The 22500-nt window shown below is 36.8% G+C and overlaps 2 protein-coding genes across 4 annotated transcripts in view; both read left to right on the top strand.

The window, feature by feature from the left end:
• LOC123512227 overlaps positions 1 to 690 on the top strand; it is a 64371-nt gene extending 63681 nt beyond the window's left edge. For both annotated transcript variants that reach the window (XM_045268488.1, XM_045268495.1), the window contains exon 7: positions 45 to 690. In XM_045268488.1, coding sequence (XP_045124423.1) covers positions 45 to 335 — 291 coding nt within the window. In that variant the 3' untranslated portion in view covers positions 336 to 690. The remainder of the gene's footprint in view (positions 1 to 44) is intronic.
• Positions 691 to 2258: 1568 nt separating this feature from the next.
• LOC123512206 (ribosomal protein S6 kinase 2 beta-like) overlaps positions 2259 to 22500 on the top strand; it is a 204881-nt gene continuing 184639 nt past the window's right edge. For both annotated transcript variants that reach the window (XM_045268477.1, XM_045268468.1), the window contains exon 1: positions 2259 to 2418. In XM_045268477.1, the coding sequence (XP_045124412.1) occupies positions 2359 to 2418 (60 nt within the window). In that variant the 5' untranslated portion in view covers positions 2259 to 2358. The remainder of the gene's footprint in view (positions 2419 to 22500) is intronic.

The following is a 22500-nucleotide window of genomic DNA, read 5'->3' as shown; positions in this document are numbered from 1 at the left end:
ATTTTATTCCCTCTATTTATCTATCTCTCTCACCCCCCCTTCAGGAGCAGCAGGTAAGCGTCGGCGTGGTGAACCGGGCCACCACCAGGGCAGCGAGTACCTTTGCCCTGCTCACCTGGACCCGCCATGTACCTGAACACTCATCTGAGGAACGCAAGGAGGAGCCGGAAATTGAGGATATGGAGAAGGAGAGGGAGGGGCAGAGGGTGGAGGAGCAGGGGGAGGGGCAGAGGGAGGAGAGAAGGAGGGAGAGAGAGGAGAGGGAGGAAGAGGCAGTGGAGAGATTAAGATTGGCACTTCAAGATATCAGTAATGACTCGTCTCAAAGTGATTAGTGCTCACTCAAACACTAACACTGCTAATACTACTGCTGCTGCTACTACTACTATTTCTACTACTACTACTACTACTACTATTACCACTACTACTACTACTACTACTACTACTACTGCTACTACTATTGCCACCTCTACTACTACTACTACTACTACTTTTGTCATAAACATCGCCCACAATCATAAACATCGCTACTACTACTACCACCACCACTACCATAGCCACCACCACCACCACCACAATCACCACCACCACCACCACCACCTTCACAACACCCCAAGATAACCCTTACAACACTCTTAACCCTTATAAATGAACAAAAAACATCACCACCACCACCACCACCACCACCACATTAAAGAAAATAAATAAATAAATAAAAGAATTGAACCATATATTCTTATTAAATGTCTATAGTGTTAATAGTAGCAAGCATTTCTTTGTATTAATCTCCCTGTATTCCTGTATTTCTACCAATGCTGTATCTCTCACACACGTTAAGAGTAACACACGCACCTTCACTTGAGATATCTGTATTATTGTTATTTGTCATCCATTTCCGTCATTCTTCTCTTGTATAGCCTTCATTCAGTTCATTGGTAAGGCACGCATGTTCAGGGGAAAGTATTTGGATATTTGAAGTATTATAGAGTATTTATTGTTATTTACGAAAGTTCCCCCTCATATTAACCTCTTCAGTACTGGAACGCATTTCTACATTGAGTTTTAGGTGTGTTTAGACCATTTTAGTGATATTAGGAAGGGTCTATGGAGGTCAGAAGATTAATAGCCACAGTCTTCACTATTTTAATCTCTACATGAGTTTCTGAAGCTGTATAAAATCAGCAAATAGTAAGCAGAATGAATATGGAAACACGTCCTGGTACTGAAGGGGTTAAGAACATACGCATTTGTTGACGCATGTTCAGGGGAAGGTATTTTGGATATTTAAAGTATTATAGAGTATTTATTGTTATTTACTACACTTCTCCCTCGCATTACGAACATACACATTTATTGAAAGCTTGTATAATGATATTCCTTGCTCTAAACTGTTTGTATGTGAGGGATCAATGAACTGTAAGCTGTGTATGTGTGAATGAGCAAAAGAAAATTTAAGAAAAAGGCACAAATAAATGAATAATTGTACTTAAGGAAATAAAAGTGGAAATAAGAAGCATATATGATAGATTTAAGTTAAGGAACACTTCTTCAGTAACCCAACACGTTCGCTAAGTGAGGATTACTGTGTTTACTCGCGGGTCCATTCATTAAAGCCTTAACACCCAATACACTTTAGTCTGTCCTTAAATACTGTGTTTTTTGTGATGTCTTCCTAATTTGTGGTGAACTCATTTATAACCATTTCTTTGCTTGTTTTGTTCTATTCCCAAGCCGATAGAAGGATACGAGGCATGGCATACTAATTAATGACTGGGAATTGGTAACTTGCATCAGGAGAGAGGTATATAAATGAACACTTTGCGTCAATATATGATTAAGTGTATGAGTTAATAGTCCCTCGTTTTCTGTGAGAAATTTATGAATGAAGTGGTGCCGGGCCTCTCCAGATGGTGTTGTTTTGGTGCAGGGGAGCCTTGGGGAAGTGCACCGAGCCGGCCACACAGTGCACACAGGGACACCCGCACCACCTGAGCCACCTGTGACTCCCAACACCACTAATTAGTCAAGATAACCGCCACTTAACACAACGGAAGCTGCATGATACCAAAACGGAAGAGATATATAAACCACAAAACCACACACACGTAACACAATCCAACACCACAAATCACCATTAATAAAGTACCAAACCCTATAAAGTCCCCTCTTGATCCCACTCACCCCTATGTGTGTGGGATTAAGAGTAAGGGTTTCAATACTCAGTGACTTATAGATAGCAGTTGCCGAGTGTCGCCGCCTCAGTGTTGTCCTGACCGCCGGCGAGGGAGGACGTGCGGCCCCGGGCTTGGGTTTGCCTCTTTGACGCCTCATAGAGAGATTGTGGAGTCTTTACGAGAGATGCCGCTGGCGCAACAACCGACCTTGTGGTCCAAACTACAGGTTCAGAAGGACGATGAGGTACGTGGCTCCCTCTGTGGTTAACTGTGGTAGCGGGGGAGTGGGAGTGGTAGTGGCAGTGGTGGTGGTGGTGGTGGTGGCGGAGCGTTCAACCACCTGCTACTATTACTATCCTAACCACAGCTACTACCACTTAAAAGACAGGTATGGGCCGGAGGGATGCACACCTGTCCCCTCCCCTCCCCCCCGTGTCAGGTGTGGGCCCAGACGTCACACACCTGTCACGTACCTGACCCCCGACACACCTGCCGCTAATTGGTGTGACAGGTGTAGCGTGATTGGTGATTGGTGATGTGGTGGTGATTTTCAATGTTTTCTTATCATTTTTATCTTTTATTATTCATTTTTTGTTTTTTTTTTGTTTTGAGTTTTGGTGATTTTGTGTTTTGTTGATGGTGGGGTGTGTCTGTTTTGTTGTTGTTTTGTTATTCTCTGTTATTCTTGTTTATCTTGTTATTTATCTTGTTTCTCTCTTTATTTAGCTTCCATTTTGAGCAGTATGTGTGTATTTCAACCTTTTATTTCTTTATTTTCAATTCCTCCCTTAAATTATCAAATCTTTTCCCTTTCCTTTTCATTTTCCTTTCCATTTCCTTTCTTTACTATGTCATTTAATCATTCATCTTTTTTTTCTATATAACTCTTTGTTTTTTCCTGTTTATTCATTGTCAGTGTGGTATGCTATTATTTTCCTTCTTTGCATGTTTTCCTCAATGGCGTTCGTGTAGAAGTTTTTTTTTTTATTTTCTATTTGAGTTGTGGTGATTTTTGTTGTTTTGTTAATGGCGGGTGAAAGAAAACACTAGTAATGATCTATATGACAGTTAAGTGTTGTCTTGTGTTGACGGAAAACATATCAGTACTGGGACACATTTTTACCTTAAGATTTGTTTACGATTAGACCATTTTATTGACATTAGAAAGGGTCAATGGAGGTCAGAATATTAATGGCCACAGTCTTCACTATTCTAATCAGTACTGGGACATATTTTTACCTTAAGTTTATGTATGATTAGACCATTTTATTGACATTAGCAAGAGTCTATGGAGATCAGAAGATAATGGCCACAGTCTTCACTATTTAAATCCCACACATGAGTTTCTGAAGCTGTATAAAATCACCAAATACTAACCAGAATGAATATGAGGTGTGATTAGACCATTTTATTGACATTAGGAAGGGTCTATGGAGGTTAGAAGATTAATGGGCAGTCTTCACTATTTAAATTCTCCACATAGGTGTTTGAAGCTGTATAAAATCACTGCAGAATGAATATGAAAATGTGTCCTGGTACTGAAGGGGTTAATTGTGTAGGCTTAGGATCTCAGCGGACCTTTTTTTTTTTCTGTCTTTTAGTTTTTGTTGCCTTTTGTGCCATTCCTTCATAAATAAAAAAAAATAGTATTTGTCCTGTTGGTAATGCAGAAAATTTGTTAACATGTCCTAGAATTACAGAAACACCCTTAAAAACCTGTGTCACTTCAAATAGAGCCCTTTGAAATTAGACCACAAAGACGATTAGCTGAGTTCTAAAGAGTATTTGTCCTGTTGGTAATGCAGAAAATTTGTTAACATGTCTCTAGAATTACAGAAACACCCTTAAAAACCCATGACACTTGAATTGTGAAGGTGCCTTGTGGAAGTGTTCTAAAAAAGGGTATTTGTTTTGTTGATGTGGTGGGGGAAGTTGTGTGTGAGTGAGTTAGAGAAGCATAGAAGACCTGACCTAACCTAACCTAACCCAACCCAACCCAATCCAATCCAACCTAACCTAACCTAACCTAACTTACATAAAAAAATGAAAACTCAGTGAATGTAATGTTAGTTATATGTGTTTGTGAGTGACTGCAGAAAATTTGCCACCATATTTAGAATCATCTCCCTTTCCCTCCGCTTGCCTCTCTTGCCTTACAAAGACCAAAGAGACAAGAAGGTGGGTTTTAAAGAGTATTTGTCCTGTCGGTAATGCAGAAAATATTGTAATAGAAACAGCGCCATATTTAGAATTGCTTGAGTTTTGTCTGCATTTAAACCACTTTTATTGACATTAGAAAGGGTCAATGGAGGTCAGAAGATTAATGCCCACAGTCTTCACTATTCTAATCAGTACTGGGACATGTTTTTACGTTGAGTTTCTGTACCATTAGACCATTTTATTGACATTAGAAAGGGTCAATGGAGGTCAGAAGATTAATGCCCACGGTCTTCACTATTCTAATCAGTACTGGGACATATTTTTACCTTGAGATTTGACCAGTTAATACTGTATACCAGCCTTAACAGCGACAGTTTTCAAAGACCACAAAGATGATATGCTGAGTTTTAAAAAGTACTTGTCCTGTTGATAAAGCAGAAAGCATTTTGACATGTCACTAGAATCACAGGAACACCCTTAAAAAATTGTCACTTCAACTAGAACCCTTTGGAAATTGACTACACAGATGATTAGCCAAATTGTTCTGAGTATTTGTCCTGTTGGTAATGCAGAAAACTTGTTAACATGTCACTAGAATCACAGAAACACCCTTGAAAAATTGTCACATCAACTAGAGCCTTTTGGAAATACTACAGAGATGATTAGCGGATTTGTAAAGAGTATTTGTCCTGTTGATAATGCAGAAAACTTATTAACATGTCACTAGAATCAAAGAAACATCCTTAAAAACCCATGTCACTTCAACTAGAGCCTTTTGAGAATAGTGAAGGTGCAGTGCGGAAGTGTTTCAGAATATGGGCCTTGCTATGGTAAAGAGGGCTGGTGTTAATGCTTCTTATTAACCCCTTCAGTACTAGGATCTGTTTGCATATTCATTCTACTGACTATTTGGTGATTTTATACAGCTTCAGAAACTCATGTGGGGGATTAAAATGGTAAAGACTGTGGCCATTAATCTCCTGACCTCCATAGATTATTCTTCCTAATGTCAATAAAATGGTCTAATCATACACAGATCTCAAGGTAAAAATGTGTCCCAGTACTGATTAGAATAGTGAAGACTGTGACCATTAATCTTCTGATCTCCATAGACTCTTCCTAATGTCAATAAAATCATCTAATCGTACACAAAACTCAAGGTAAAAATGTGTCCCAGTACTGAAGAGCTTAACTGGTGATACATTGAGGCTGTTCTATAACTACTAGTGTAATGGAAGGTGTTGTGTGTGTGAGTGACTGAGAGGACAGAAGACTTGCTATTATAGAGAAGGCTGGTGTTTATCTCTTATTAAGCCTTTCAGTACTGGGATGCATTTTTACCTTGAGATTTATGTATGATTAGACCATTTTATTGACATTAAGAAGGGTCAGTGGATCTCATAATATTAATGGCAACAGTCTTCACTATTTTAATCAGTACTGGGACACATTTTTTACCTTGAGATTTGTGTACGATTAGACCATTTTATTGACATTAGAAAGGGTCAATGGAGGTCAGAAGATTAATGACCACAGTCTTCACTATTTTAATTCCCCCACATGAGTTTCCGAAGCTGTATGAAATCACCAAATAGTAAGCAGAATGAATATGGAAATTTATCATGGTGCTGTAAGGGGTTAATTGGTGTGCTGTTAAGGCTGGTATACAATATTAACTGGTGTGGCTGAGAGGTGTGTGTGTATGTGTGTGTGTGTGTGTGTGTGTGTGTGTGTGTGTGTGTGTGTGTGTGTGTGTGTGTGTGTGTGTGTGAAGGACAGAATACATATGGTAGAGAAGGCTGGTGTTGGTGGTGTTGGTGTGTTGAGGCTGGTCTGTGATATTAACCCCTTCAGTACTGGGACACATTTTTACCTTGAGTTTTGGGTTTGATTAGACCATTTTATTGACATTAGGAAGGGTCTATGGAGGTCACAAGATTAATGGCCAGTCTTCACTATTCTAATCAGTACTGGGACACATTTTTACCTTGATTTGTGTACAATTAGACCATTTTATTGACATTAAAAAGGGTGTATGGAGGTCAGAAGATTAATGGTCACAGTGTTCACTATTAGTACTGGAACACATTTTTACTTAGAGTTTTGAGTACAATTAGGTCATTTTATTGACATTAGAAAGGATCTGTCAGAAGATTAATGGCTACAGTCTTTACTATTTTAATCCCTACATAAGTTTGTGAAGCTGTAGAAAGTCACCCAATAGTAAGCAGAGTGAATATGGAAACATGTCATGGTGCTGAAGGTGTTAACTGGTGTGGCTAAAAGTAGATCACCAGCAGTGTAGTTTTAATTGTGGCCAGACAAACACTAGCACCTTCACCACCTTGCCATGATTCACTTACCCTAGGAAGTTTAATGGCCAACTATTTTATTTTAAAGTGGGATTTCCTTTAGTATCATTGAACCTCTTCAGTACCAGGACACATTTTCACATTCATTCTGGTTACTATTTGGTGATTTTCCACAGCTTCAGAAACTTGTATGGGGATTAGAATAGTGAAGACTGTGGTCATTAATCTTCTGACCTCAAAGACTCTTCATAATGTCAATAGAATCATCCAGTCACACTCAAAACTCATGGTAAAATGCATCCCAGTACTGAAAGGGTTAAAGATACTAAGGTTCCAATGACAAGCTGTAAAAATGAAATGGAGATGACTAAACTGTGAATAAAAATAATTGATTCACTGTCTTGTGTGTAGAGTGAATGAGTGTGTAGGTATCTTGTAATAATTGATTCACTGTCTTGTGTGTAGAGTGAATGAGTGTGTAGGAATCTCGTAATAATTGATTCACTGTCTTGTGTGTAGAGTGAATGAGTGTGTAGGGATCTCGTAATAATAATAACTATCCTCTCTTCTTCAATAACACTCAACTTCCCCTCTCCTCTACATTAAACACACTCGGTCTATCCTTCACTAAAAATCTAAACTGGAAATTTCACATCTCTACTCTTGCTAAATCAGCTTCCAAGAAGTTAGGTGTCCTATGGCGTCTTCGTCCATTTTTCTCTCCCTCCCAGCTGCTTGCTCTGTACAAGGGCCTTATCCGCCCGTGTATGGAGTATGGCTCTCATGTCTGGGGGATCCACACACAGCTTTACTAAACAAGGTGGAATCTAAAGCTTTTCGTCTTATCAACTCTTCTCCTCTAACTGACTGTCTTGATTCTTTAAGTCACCGCCGCAATGTTGCATCTTTATCTGTCTTCTACCGCTGTTTTCATGCTGTCTGCTCTTCTGAACTTGCTAACTGCATGCCTTCCCCCTCCTGCGGCCTCGCTGCACAAGACTCTCTACTTCTTCTCATCCCTATTCTGTCCATCTTCCTAATGCAAGAGTTAACCAGTATCTTCACTCCTTCATTCCCTACACTGGTAAACTCTGGAACTCTCTACCTGTGTCTGTATTTCCACCTGCCTATGACTTAAACTCTTTCAAAAGAGGAGTGTCAAGACACCTCTTACGTTAACTGGACCCTCCTTTTAGATTTTTTTTGTTTTTTCTCTTTCTCCTTTCTTCTTAACAGGGCCTGGCAACCAGCGGGATTTTTTTTTTTCCAACACTTTGTTTGCCCTTGGCCAGTGCCCTTGTAATGTAAAAAAAAAAAAAAAAAAAAAATTGATTCACTGTCTTGTGTGTAGAGTGAGTGAGTGTGTAGGGATCTTGTAATAATTGATTCACTGTCTTGTGTGTAGAGTGAGTGAGTGTGTAGGAATCTCGTAATAATTGATTCACTGTCTTGTGTGTAGAGTGAGTGAGTGTGTAGGAATCTTGTGAAAGCCAAACAACAAACCCTATTGCAGAACGAGGGTAGTGGAAAACGGAATATTGTAGAAGTGAAAGATAGTACAATGGTGAATGGTGTGTAGATCCATGCCAAACAATGAGAGTTCCGTGTGTTTGTGTGTATATCAAATGACCTTTTTTTTAATGTAAGAGAGGAAAACTGGCCAAGGGGAAAAAAAAGAAGAAAAAGGACTCAGTTACCAGTCACCTTACAAACCACATGGATGTCGTATAAGCCAAACAAGTGATCGTTTAGCAGAACTAGGGTAGTGAAAGACCAGTATCATAGGAGTGAAACATTGTATAGCGCAGAATGGTGTGTGATTCCATGCCAGACAATGAAGGTGCGGTGTACTTGTCTGTAGAGCAAATGACCTTTTTTATGTAAGAAGGAAAAAACTTGGCAAGGACGACAGAAAAATAAAAATAAAAAAAGGCACACTTAGTCACCAGTCCCCTTACAGACCAGAGGGATATCGTGAGTAGCAGACAGACAATCGTATAGCAGAATTTGAGTAGTGAAAGACCAATATTGTCAAGTGAAGCATTGTACGACAGGGAGTGGTGTGTAGATGCATGCCGGACAGTAAAGGTTAGGTGTGCTTGTGTGGAGAGTGAGTGTGTAGGGATATAGATGCATGCCGGACAGTAGAGGTTAGGTGTGCTTGTGTGGAGAGTGAGTGTGTAGGGATATAGATGCATGCCGGACAGTAGAGGTTAGGTGTGCTTGTGTGGAGAGTGAGTGTGTAGGGATATAGATGCATGCCGGACAGTAGAGGTTAGGTGTGCTTGTGTGGAGAGTGAGTGTGTAGGGATATAGATGCATGCCGGACAGTAGAGGTTAGGTGTGCTTGTGTGGAGAGTGAGTGTGTAGGGATATTGTAAAAGCCAAACAGCGAACCATATTGCAGAACTAGGGTAGTGAAAACTGAATATGGATAACTCTTGATTTACGCGTATTTAATTTATGCATTCTTGTTAATACGCGACTGAAAAAAAATATTATAATTAATTAAATTTGCGTAATCGGTTTGCTTATACATGATTTGGACCACATCCCACATCCTCCCTATTATTTATTGTTTCTTATGAGAATTACAAGTTTCTTTTACGCAAATTTTGAAATACGCTATGCCTCTTGGAACACATCTACTGTGTAAATCGAGAGTTACTTGTATTGTCAAAGTGAAGCATTGTACAACGGTGAATGGTGTGTGAATGTATGCCAGACAACGAGGGTTCACCGTACTTGTGTGTGGAGCGAATGACATTTTTTATGTAAGAGGGGAAAACTAGTGAAGGACAACTAAAAGAAAAATGAATAGATAAATATATAAATAAAAAGAAAAAGAAAAAGGCCCACTTAGTTTCCAGTCCCCTTACAGACCGCAGGGATATTTTAAAAGTCAAACGACCAATCACACAGCAGAACTAGAATACTGAAAAAAAAATCGTAGAAGTGAAGCATCGTAAGTGGGCCATTTTACACTATTTTTCTGTTGTCCTTGGCCTGTTTTCTCCCCACAATAAAAAGATAGATAAATAAATATGCTATAATTGTGAATGGAAAAACAAACATGATTGGACATTGTAAAGTGGTGAATGGTGTAATGGGAATGCCTCTACTGCTAACTCATCACATTTAGGAGACTTTAGACTTTATACATCGGGAGAAACACTGACTTTATTTTTGTTGGCTAATCTGGTGTATTGTGTTACCTTAAAGCTTTATTTTTGTTGGCTAATCTGGTGTGTTGCAATACCTTTCCACTCTAACACTGAAAAGCTAACACCACTATTAACGCGTGAAATCTTTATAATCTGCAATAAAGAACAGTGTAAAAAGAAGAAGAAAAACAAAGATATCTCACATTTTGTCTTGTGTTAGCCATTTTACAGCAACACCAAGGAACTAACACCACTATTGATGCAGGAAAACTTTGTAATCTCCAGGAAGGAACACCAGAGAAAAAAGAAAGAAAAAAAGAAGAAAAACAAAGATATCACATTTTGTCTTGTGTTAGCCATTTCACAGCAACACCAAGGAATTAACACCACTATTAATGCAGGAAATGTTTATAATCTCCAGGAAGGAACAGCGATAAGAACAAAACAGTGAAGGATATCTCAGGTGTGTGTCTCAAGTATATAGTTCTTTGTAATCTCGTGGAAGAAAATGGCATTAAAGATCAAAATAAAGATGTGTGCTGATAAAAAAAAAGGCAAGTAAACCTATGCCAAAAATTCAACACTGGGAAAAAAAACAAGAACAAGAAAAAGTAACAAAAGAAAAAAAAAAGGAAATAGAAATAACAAAGAAATGAAAAAAAAGACTAACACAAATAAAAAAAAAAGGAAAAAGAAAAAGGAAAGATTAAGAAGATGAAGGAAAGAAAAGAGGTATTGGTTTGTATCTCAAATTTGTAAAGGTGACAAAAAAAAGTCAAGAAATTTTAAAAGAAAAAAAACTAACAAAAACAAACAAAAACTAAAAAAAAGGAAAAATTAATGACAAAAAATGAAAACAAAACAAAAACAACATGAATAAAAAAAAAAAATAAATAAAAATTAATAAAAGGAAGAAAAAAGGAAATATTGGTTTTTATCTCAAATTTGTAAAGGCGACAGGAACAGGATAAGAGAAGCAGGAGGAAGACAGACCTATACAACACTATCTTCCCATTAAGGCTTCAGTCTGTAGTTAAGTCTTTGTAGTTTGATATTTTCAGTGCCAGGACGTCTTCATATTCATTCTGGTGACTGTTTGGTGACTTTATACAGCTTCAGTCTTCACTATTCTAATCCCCACATAAGTTTCTGAAGCTGCACAAAATCGCTAAATAGTCACCAGAATGAATATGAAAAATGCGTCATGGTACTGAAAGGGTTAAAGGTTCTAATTAATCGTTTAGTTCTTTATTCTGGTGGTTTTATTGTCAGGAAGATGAGGAATGGTGGGATTAATAGCTGTCTTCATTTTTGTTGCTGTTAGTGTTTGTGTGTGGCGGAAGAGAAAGGTGTGTGTGTGTGTTGCTTATGTCAGTGTTGGGAGTGGCTGGATCCGCACACACACACACACACACACACACACACACACACACACACACACACACACACACACACACACACACACACACACACATGATGGTTCTGTTTTTTTCGTCTTTTTCTTGAGTTTTGGCTGTTTTGAGTAATTCTATCAATCTGTTTACTCTCTCTCTCTCTCTCTCTCTCTCTCTCTCTCTCTCTCTCTCTCTCTCTCTCTCTCTCTCTCTCTCTCTCTCTCTCTCTCTCTCTCTCTCTCTCTCTGAGCCTGAGGTCATGTCTGTATCCTTGACCTTTGCCAGTGTCGGGTCACACAAGGACGCTGCCTCGCCCTGGTTACCATGGCGACCTCACTAAGGGCACCCCATGTATACCTCCTACTGCCTTTGTACCATGCCTACCCTTCACAGTACTCACCCTGCCCTTACCTTGTCAAGTACTGCTGGAACCTAATATTTGAAGGAATGAACTGAACCTAACCTTGCCTTGCCTTGCCTAACCTTATCTTACCTTGCCTTGCCTTGCCTTGCCTTGCCTTGCCTTGCCTTGCCTTGCCTTGCCTTGACCTTGAGAAATATGTAACCTGATATTGATCTACTCTTCTCTATTCTCCCCATTATTATCTCTATTATCTTCCTGTTTCATTCTCTTCCTTCCTTTCTTCCTTTCTTTCTTTCTTTCTTTCTTTTTTTTATCTTAGTGTCTTATTGTGTGTTTCCTCCTACTCATCTTTCTTTCTTCACTCATAATCCTCTCTTCTCCTTTTCTTCTTTCTTTCTTCTATTTGCTGTTTTCTTTGTCCTCTTTGCTCCTCTTTCTTCCTGTCTATTTTATTCTCTCTTTCTGTTGTGTTCCCTGTTTCTCTTTTATCACGCTCAAATTCATCCTTATTTCTCTTCTTTTCTCTTTTTCTTTCTTTTCTTTTTTCTATCTCATTCTCTCTTTTGATGTGTTTCCTGTTTCTCTTTTATCACACTTGTCAAATTTATCCTTCCTTCTTTTCTCTCTCTTTCTTTCTTTCTATTTACTCTTTCTTCTTTCCTCTTTATTATTATCTTTATCTTATTCTGTTCTGTGTTTCCTAATTCTTCTTTATCACACTTTTAAGATTCTTCCTTTCTTCTTTTCTCTTTCCTTTCTTCCTTCTTTCTTTCTTTCTTTCTTTTTCTATTTTACTCTTTTTCTCTTTTGTTTGTCTATCATTATCTCACTTTTTCATTTTTCTTTAGTACAATCATAAATCTCTCTTCTCTTTCTCTCTTCCTTGTCTTCATTTCTTTCTATTTCCTCTCTCCTCTTTTGTTCCTCCTCCTTATTGTTTCTTTTTCCTTTAGTACACTCCTAATTCTCTTTCTCCTTTCTCTTCCTTCCTTTCTTCCTTTTGTTTACTTTTTCCTCTGCATCATCATTTACTTTCCCATCTTCTTCACTTTTGATCTTTATCACGTGTAAACCTCTTTCTCTTTCCTTCATTCTTTTCTCTTATTTTTCTTTGTTTTTTCTTATTTGTTTTTGTTATTTCTTACTTTGCTGTTTGCTTTTTTTTTTTTTTTTTTTTCTCGTCTTTATTTTGTCATTCTGCCTTTCTCTGTTTCTCTCTTTCTTGCTCTTTTCTCTCTCTCTCTCTCTTCTCTCTCTCTCTCTCTCTCTCTCTCTCTCTCTCTCTCTCTCTCTCTCTCTCTCTCTCTCTCTCTCTCTCTCTCTCTCTCTCTCTCTCTCTCTCTCTCTCTCTCATCATCATCATCATTATCATCATTATTATTATTATTATTATTATTATTATTATTATTATTATTACTACTACTACTACTACTACTACTACTACTACTACTACTACTACTACTACTACTACTACCACCACCACCACTATACCCTTACAGACACACTAAACACACAGGTGGAAAATCACAGAGGAGAGACAAGCATTGGAGGTGAAGCGAGGCATTTTCAGGTAACACAGACAGGTGGAGGTAATGAGGCCAGGTGTGTGGAGGGAAGGTGGAAGAATGGCTGGATTGTAAGACTCAGGTACAGATGGATAGGTGAGTGGATAGGTAGTGGTGTATTTAGGTAAGGTTAGGTTAGGATTGGTTAAAAATACAAAGGCAAGGTTAGGTTTGACTGAGTTTGGTTAAATAAAAGAAAATGGATTAGATTAGGAAAAAGAATATGGGTTAGGTTACATTGAGGGGTGAAATAGAAAAGGACCAGGTGATGTAGGCAGAGGTTAGGTTAAAAGTGTAGGGTGAATATAGGTTAGGTTATGTCAGAACAAATGATTAGGTTAAGTTGAGTTAGTTTATGTTAATTGTTAATGTGTAAAGTTGTGTTAGGTTAGGTAAAAAGTTTGATTAGGAGGAAGGAATGGGTGATGTGGTGCAGAGTTTGTGGTGTAGAAATAGTTGAGAAATGAAGTTAGTTTAGAAATATTGAGGTTAGTGTAGAATAAGAGATAGTTTAGATATAGAGTTAGTACTTTTAGGAGGCGGTGGCGTAGTGGATAAGGTGGTGGTGGTGGTGGGATCGGGCAGACATCCACTTGTAGGTTCGAATCCCACCACATACTGCTTTGAAGCTATGCCATTTGTGGAGTGGTATAAAGTTAGCTACATGTCACCAAGATACCCAGGTTCCAGGTGGTTACACCAAAGATGTGCTTGGGTGGTGATATGGGCCCTAATATGCCCACCACTACAAATAAAATTGTCTGTGCCACTAAGGGTGGAAGATTAACAGCACTTCCCACATGTACTCTTCAAATATGCATACAGGTGCTGTAGGCCTTAATGTAAAAAAAACAAAAAGTTTAGAAATATTGTTAGTTTTCAAAATGAATATATATAGGTTTAGAAATGGAGTTTGTTCAGAAATAGAGGAATCAATCTAAAGACACACACACACACACACACACACACACACACACACACACACACACACACACACACACACACACACACACACACACACACACACACACACCCGGTAGCTCAGTGGTTAGAGTGCTGGCTTCACAAGCCAGAGGACCGGGGTTCGATTCCCCGGCCAGGTGGAGATATTTGGGTGTGTCTCCTTTGACGTGTAGGTGGTGTTCACCTAGCATTGAGTAGGTACGGGATGTAAATCGAGGAGTTGTGACCTTGTTGTCCCGGTGTGTGGTGTGTGCCTGGTCTCAGGCCTATCCCAAGATCGGAAATAATGAGCTCTGAGCTCGTTCCGTAGGGTAACATCTGGCTGTCTCATCAGAGACTGCACCAGATCAAACAGTGAAATACACACACACACACACACACACACACACACACACACACACACACACACACACACACACACACACACACACACACACACACACACATTGATGATAATTCTTTTTAATTTGTAAGCTTTGTTTTATTGTAGTGAAAAAAACGCCTCCTTTTAGAAATTTGTGAAGGTTATGTTGTCGTAATGATAATACATACTGGTTTTTATTAGTTTATTTATTTATTTACTCATTTATTTATTTATTTGTTTTTTTTTATGGTTACAAAGGAAATACAATAGCAAGTTATATTAAACATTAGATAGTTCCATTAACTTTGAAGCGACTGAAGGAAAGCTATTAATGGTGAAAGGCTATGATTCTCTCTCTCTCTCTCTCTCTCTCTCTCTCTCTCTCTCTCTCTCTCTCTCTCTCTCTCTCTCTCTCTCTCTCTCTCTCTCTCTCTGTGTGTGTGTCAGTAAGAGTAGTGTCGTTATTAATACCTCCTTTTCAGTGTGCACCAGTAGCAGTGATGAGCCGTGTCTCTGATTATCAAGGCTTATGTCACACCTGGTAAACTCACCTCTCCTTTTTAATTAGTAAGGCTTAGTTCGCCCACTTGTTGTACTCAGAATTGCTACTCTAGTTGTCGTCGTCTTCTTCTTCTTCTTCTTCTTCTTCTTCTTCTTCTTCTTCTTCTTCTTCTTCTTCTTCTTCTTCTTCTTCTTCTTCTTCTTCTTCTTCTTCTTCTTCTTCTTCTTCTTCTTCTTCTTCTTCTTCTTCTTCTTCTTCTTCTTCTTCTTCTTCTTTTCTTTTCTTTTCTTTTTTTTTTCTTTTTTTCTTTTTCTTTTTGTTTTTCTTCTTGTTCTTGTTTTTCTTGTTGTTGTTCTTGTTTTCTTCTTTTCTTTTTTTTTCTTTTTTTTTTTTTTTTCTTTTTTTTCTTTTCTCTCCTTTTCTTTTTTCTACTTGTTCTTGTCCTTATTCTTGTTTTTTCTTGTTCTTGTTCTTCTTTTAGTTCTTCTTCTTCTTCTTCTTCTTCTTCTTCTTCTTCTTCTTCTTCTTTTCTTTTTTCTTTATGTTCTTGTTGTTCTTCTAGTTCTTCTTGTTCTTATTTTTCTTTTTTTTTTTTCTTTTCTTTTCTTTTCTTTTCTTGTTTATGCTCTTCTTGTTCATGTTCTCCTCCTCCTCCTCCTCCTCCTCCTCCTCCTCCTCCTCCTCCTCCTCCTCCTCCTCCTCCTCCTCCTCCTCCTCCTCCTCCTCCTCCTCTTCCTCCTCCTCTATCCCTTGGTCTTCATTGCTTCCCTCATTCTCTATAACTTCCAAGTGTTATGTCAAATGAAACAATTCTTTCCTTTGTAAGTAACTAAGGCTCATTTCACCCACTGTTTGTATTCAAGATGCCTTTTTTTTTTTATGTAAGAGGGGAAGTCTGGCCAAGAGCAACAAAAAGTACTACAAAAAGGCCCACTTAGATGCCTGTTCCTGAGCAAGTCTGAGAGAGTTAGCCAAAAGAATGGGAGAAATGTCTTGAAACTTCCCTCTTCAATGAGTTCAGGTCACAGGAAGGTGGAACTACAGAAGCAGGCAGGGAGTTCCAGTGTGTGTCCGAGGAACGGGTGAATGATTGAGAGTACTGGTTAACTCTTGCATTAGGGAGGTGGACAGAATAGTAGTGAATGATTGAGAGTACTGGTTAACTCTTGCATTAGGGAGGTGGACAGAATAGTGGTGAATGATTGAGAGTACTGGTTAACTCTTGCATTAGAGAGGTGGACAGAGTAGTGGTGAATGATTGAGAGTACTGGTTAACTCTTGCATTAGGGAGGTGGACAGAGTAGTGGTGAATGATTGAGAGTACTGGTGAACTCTTGCATTAGAGAGGTGGACAGAATGGTGGTGAATGATTGAGAGTACTGGTGAACTCTTGCATTAGAGAGGAGGACAGAATGGGACAAATATCTTGAAACCTTTCTCTTCATTGAGTTCAGGTCACAGGAAGACGGAAACACAGAAGTGGCAGGCAGAGGGTTCCAGAGTGTAGCAGGTGGCCAAGTCTTGTTCCTTATGAGTGTGTAGAGTGCTGAAATGGTTAATAGACAGTTTGAGTAGTGGTGGTGCTAAATAACTCTCATGATAACCCAGGCATACATTACTTCAAAACTGAGACACATTTTTACCTTGACTTTTGGGTATGATTAGAAGATTTTATTTACATTAGGAAGGGTCTATGGACGGCAGAAGATTAATGGCCACAGACTTTACTATTTTAATGACAACTTATATTTTTGAAGCTGCATAAAATTGCCAAAATGCAGCATAGAACTGAAAGGGTTAACACTCCAACTAAAAAGAACACAAAGGAAAAGAAAATCGAAGAATGTTTTAGGTCATAGATGAATTAAAGAACTCTTGTATATACCTGAGATTTATTTAGCTCCTTCACTGTGTAGGCTGTGTTGTTAAGGGTGACAGTATTAAGATTCCATGGCAGTGTGTGTTTCTTTGTGTTTCTTCAGTCAGTGTAGATACGAAACACCACACAAGTATGTTTTTAAAGGTGTGTGTGTGTGTGTGTGTGTGTGTGTGTCCATGTCCATGTATTCTCCAGTATTCAGAAAGAGAGAGAGAGAGAGAGAGAGAGAGAGAGAGAGAGAGAGAGAGATGGGGGTATAAAAATATAAATGTTTGTAAAAGGAAATTGATATGGGAAAGGATGTTTGTCAGAGAGAGAGAGAGAGAGAGAGAGAGAGAGAGAGAGAGAGAGAGAGAGAGCAGAAATAAGAAAATTTTAGCCAGAAACTTTTTGCACATAGATTGAAGAAGAAAGTTTTAGACAAGCTAGATAAAACAAAAATAAGAGAAAAAAGAGTAAGATAGATAGAAAACAGAAATAAATAAAGATAAATGATAGACAAATAGATAAGAATAAAAGGGAATGAAAGGAAATGTAGAAATTGATGCTAATATGACAAAGGATGTGTGTATTTACCTAGTTGTATTTACCTAGTTGTAGTTTTACAGGGCCTGGGCTTTATGCTGGTGTGGCCCCGTCTCCATATCTACACTTATCCAATTTCTCTTTAAAATTATGCACACTCTTTGCTGACACCACTTCCTCACTCAAACTGTTCCAAGTCTCAACACATCTTTGCGGGAAACTATATTTTTTAACATCTCTCAGACATCTTCCCTTCCTCAGTTTCTTACTATGCAATCTTGTGCTTCTAATGTCATATTCTTCTCTCAGGATTAGTTTCTCAATGTGTGTGTGTGTGTGTGTGTGTGTGTGTGTGTGTGTGTGTGTGGAATTGGTTCAAGCTTCAATTGTGTTTTTTTCCTAGAATTTGTAGGAAAAAAATGTTAAGTGTAAATTAGTCTTTAGTTTATTTATTTTTACTTTTTGTTTATTTATTTATGTCCGTGTAAACTTAGAACTGGTGAACTTAGTATGTACTGTAATTTTTGTGATATTTATTGATTTATTGATGGATGAGAAAGGTGTATATACTGAATTTAAAAGAAAGGTGTATATACTGAATTTTTATCGCCAATACATTAAGAAAGGTGTATATACTGAATTTCCATTGGTGATACATTAAGAAAGGTGTATATACTGAATTGATAAGAAAGGTGTATATACTGAATTTCCATTGGTGATACATTAAGAAAGGTGTATATACTGAATTTCCATTGGTGATACATTAAGAAAGGTGTATATACTGAATTTTTATTGGTGATATATTTTTATGGTGACATTTTTAAAGGCTATTTGAATGGACTAGCATGTTTTTAGGGGATTATTTGATTTAATGGTGTGTTTTTAAGAGCTCATTATTTTCTCCTTTCTTCATTTGTGTTTATCCTGCGAAATTGACACGTGAGGCTCCAACAACAAAAAATCTAGCATTGCTCTCATTTTGTTTTTTTCTATTTTTTCTTCTCTTTCATATGTTTTTAGTTTATTTCCTATTTCTTCATCTTTTCTTTCTACTTTACAAAATTTACACTGAATTACCAAACATTGAAAAAAAAAGTATATACTGTATTTTTTTTTTTTCATTTTTCATTTTCTTCTTCTTTCTTCATGTCTTTCATTTATTTTCCTTCTTTCATTCTTTTCTTTCTACTTTACTCAGCTAACATTAAATTCTCTAACCATTAGAAAAAAACCCTTGTTGCTTTATTTTTTCATTTTTTTTTTCTTCTTTCTTCATGTCTTTAGTTTCTTTTCCTCTCTCTTTCTGTTTCTTTCTACCTTACCTTCTACCTAAAACTGAATTCACAACTATCAAAAGAACTATTGCTATATTTTTTTCATTTTCTTTCTTTATTTTTCCTCCTTCTATCTTCATGTCTTTAGTTTCTTTTCCTTTCTTTTATTTCTTTCTATCCTACAAAATTGACACTGAATACCCAACCATTAACAAAAACCCGTTAGTATTGCTGTATTTTTTTCTATTTTTCTTATTTTCTTCTTCTATCTTCATGGCTTTAGTTTATTTTCCTCTCTCTTTCTATTTCTTTCTATCTTTCTCATCTAACACTGAATTCACAACCATTAAAAAAAAATCCGTTGCTTTCTTTTTTTCTTTTTTTTTCTTTTTCTTTTCTTTTATTTTTTTGTATCCTGAAATTGACATTGAATTCACAACCATTAAAAAAACATGGGTTTATTTCTTTTCTTTTCTTTTTTCCTTGTCTTTTTATGTCGTGTTTATTTTCTCCTTTCTTCTTTCTTCTTTCTTCTTTCTTCTTTCTTACTTTACAAAACTGGCTCTCTATTCCCAACCATAAGAAAAAAACCCTCGTCTTTTTTATTTTTTCCTTCTTTTTCCTTCTTTCTTTAATTTATTTTCCTCTTCATCTTTTCTTCCAACCTTTATTTTTTTTTTTTTTCTTCCTTTCCTGTCTTTTTTTTTCTTTTTTAGTTTATTTTCGTCTTTCCTCTTTCTTCTTTCTTTTTTTCTCCTTTACAAAATTGGCTCTCTATTCCAAACCATAAGAAAAAGAACCATTGTTGCTTTTTTTTCTATATTTTCTTCTTTTTCCTTCTGTCTTTATATGTTTTTGATTTATTTTCCTCTTCACCTTTTCTTCCAAAATTAACAAAATTGATATTGAATTTCCAACCATAAAAAAACTTGTTGCTTTAATTTTTTTTCCTTTTTCCTTTTTTTTCTTCTATCTTCATATGTTTTCAGTTTATTTTTGCTCTTTTTAACTTTTTCTATCTTACGAAATTTACTTTGAATTTCCAACCATAAAAAAACTTACCTATTGTGACTTTTTTCTTTTTTACTATCTTATTTTTTCCTATCTTTTATGTCTTTATTTCATCCTTTCTTGATTTTTCTACCTTTTGAAATTGACATTGATTTCCAAACCATTATAAAAACTCAAGTATTGCTTAATTTTTTTCCTTTTTCCTTTTTTTTTTTCTTCTAGTTTTTTTTAATTAATTTTCCTATTTCTTCATCATTCCTTTGTGTCTTATAAGATTTACTTTGAATTACCAAGCATTAGTAAAAACCCATGTTGCTTTATTTCTTTCATTTTCCATCAGTAATAAATTTGTTGCTTTATTTCTTTCATTTTTTCATTAATAAAAACCCTTGTTGCTTTATTTCTTTCATTTTCATTAGTAAACACCGTTGTTGCTTTATTTCTTTCCTTTTCTCTTTTCCTTCAATTTTCACGTTTTTCATTTATTTTCCCCTTTCTTTTCTCTGTTACGAAATTTACACTCAATTACCAATGTTAGAAAAAAAATACGTAACAATGTTTAGAAATGATTAGCAAGATAGACAGGTAAAAGACAGGTGACAGACAGACAGACAGACAGACAGACAGGTGGGGCAAGTAAGGATGGACTCTTTCACAGGTAAAAAAAAAAAAAGAGCCATTATCACTTTTGTACAGGTGATGAGAGACAGGTAGGCAGGGAGGTGACTGGTGGAGCCTTGATGGAGCTACCTGTATTGAGAGAGAGAGAGAGAGAGAGAGAGAGTTATAAATACCGTCAAAAAATATAAAAGACAAAGGAATATTTTAATTTTTCTATATTTATTTGTTTATTTGATTTTCGTAGTGAGGTATTCGTGACTCTGTAGGAAGGGCATCAGGAAGCGAAACATAAATTCAGTGTAGTATTTAGAATCATTAAACTATTACCAGAATCTTGAACACAATTAAATTCTACTAAACCCTCTTCAACGTTTAGAATCCTTTTTTAGCTATCACTAAAACCATTATATACTCTTGAAAATCCCAATAATTTTCAACAGATCCTTTTGATACGTTAGAATCTTTATGAAATTACTTAACTAAAATCACGGAAGCACTTGTGACTTCTAAACCCTCTTACACAAATGGAATCTTTATCTCAAAAATCCCAATAACCTCCTTACGATGCTTTTATTACTGCAGAATCGTTATTGAACTCAATAGAATCACGGAAGCACTAATGACTTCTACTAAACCCTCTTAAACGTTTAGAATCCGTTTTAACCATCACTGAAACCATTATATTCTAAAAAATCCCATTAACTTCCACCCGATCCTTTTTGATACTGCAGAACCCTTATTAAACCCACTACAATCACGTGAACTCTAATGACTTCTACCAAACCCTCTTAAACGTATGGAATCCCTTATTAAACCATCATTAAAATCTTGAAAACCCTCGAAAATCCCATTAACTTCCACCCGATCCTTTTAATACTGCAGAACCCTTATCAAAACTAACTAGAATAACGAAAACTAATGCCTACTACTTAACCCTCTTAAACGTATAGAATCCCTTATTAAACCATCATTAAAAGCTTGAAAACCCTTGAAGATCTCATTGGCTTACATCAGATTCCTTAAGACTGCGGAATATTTGTTCAACTACCACTAGGATAACGATAACAGGCTTCAGTATCTCCCTAATACAACCCTAGATCATGTTAAGAGCATTGGAGATAAGACATCGAAAGTTGAAGGGAATATGGTTCTTAGGTATGTTTTCAAAGAGCATTAAGAGGATTAACCGGTTTTCATTGTTTTTCCTTTTTAATTATGTGCAAATCTTGTTACTTTGTCTCTAGAACTATATAAAAAAAAACATTCTTGAAACCACGTATAACTTCAACTAGAACCTTTTCTTAATGTAGATGGAGCTTAAAGTGTAGGAAACTATAGTGGTTCTTAGGACTGGATTCATAAACGCTTTGCTGTCTCACCATGACTGTTTTCAAAGGTTCTCAAGACTGTTTCTCTGTTTAATAATGCACAAATCCTATCAATCTGTCTCTAAAATCATAAAAACACTCTGAAAAACCCGTGTAACCTGAACTGGAGCCTTTTCATAGTGGAGATGATGCTAAAACTTTAGGAAAATAAAGTGGTTCTTGGAAAGGATTCTGAAACGTTTTGTTCTCTTACCAGGAATATATTCAAAAGTTCTTAAAGACTGTTTCCTCTTTTAACAGTGTACAAATATTAATCTGTCACTCGAATCATAGAAACACCTTCCAAAAGAAGTGTAATTTCAACTAGAGCCTTTTGAAAGTAGAAATGAGACCAGAAGTGTTGCAGAATATAATGGTTCTCAGGACAAGATTCGTAAATACTTTGCCGGGTTCTCAAGGGTGTTTTAATCTCCTCAGTAACAGGACGCGTTTTTATATTCATTCAGGTGATTTATACAGTTTCAGAAACATATGCGGAGATTAGAACAGTGAAGACTCTGGCTATTAATCTTCTGACCTCCATAGACCCTTCCTAATGCCAATAAAATCGTCTAACCATACCGAAAAAATCAAGGTAAAAATGCGTCTCAGTATTGAAGGGGTTAATAATACGCAAATCACATCAATCCACCGCTGGAACTATAAAAAAAAAAACACTACTAGCCATTAATCTTCGGACCTCCATAGACCCTTCCTAGTGCAAATTTAATAGTCTAACCCTACCGAAAAATCAAGGTAAAAGTGCGTCCCAGTATTGAAGGGGTTAATAATGCACAAATCACATTAATCCACCACTGTAACTCTATAGACACTAAGACTGGCCATTGATCTTCTGACCTC

The sequence above is a fragment of the Portunus trituberculatus genome, chromosome 4 (assembly GCF_017591435.1).
Source record: "Portunus trituberculatus isolate SZX2019 chromosome 4, ASM1759143v1, whole genome shotgun sequence".
NCBI lineage: Eukaryota > Metazoa > Arthropoda > Malacostraca > Decapoda > Portunidae > Portunus > Portunus trituberculatus.
The sequence above is the reverse complement of the archived record's forward strand: the minus strand, read 5'-3'. Positions and strand labels throughout refer to the sequence as shown.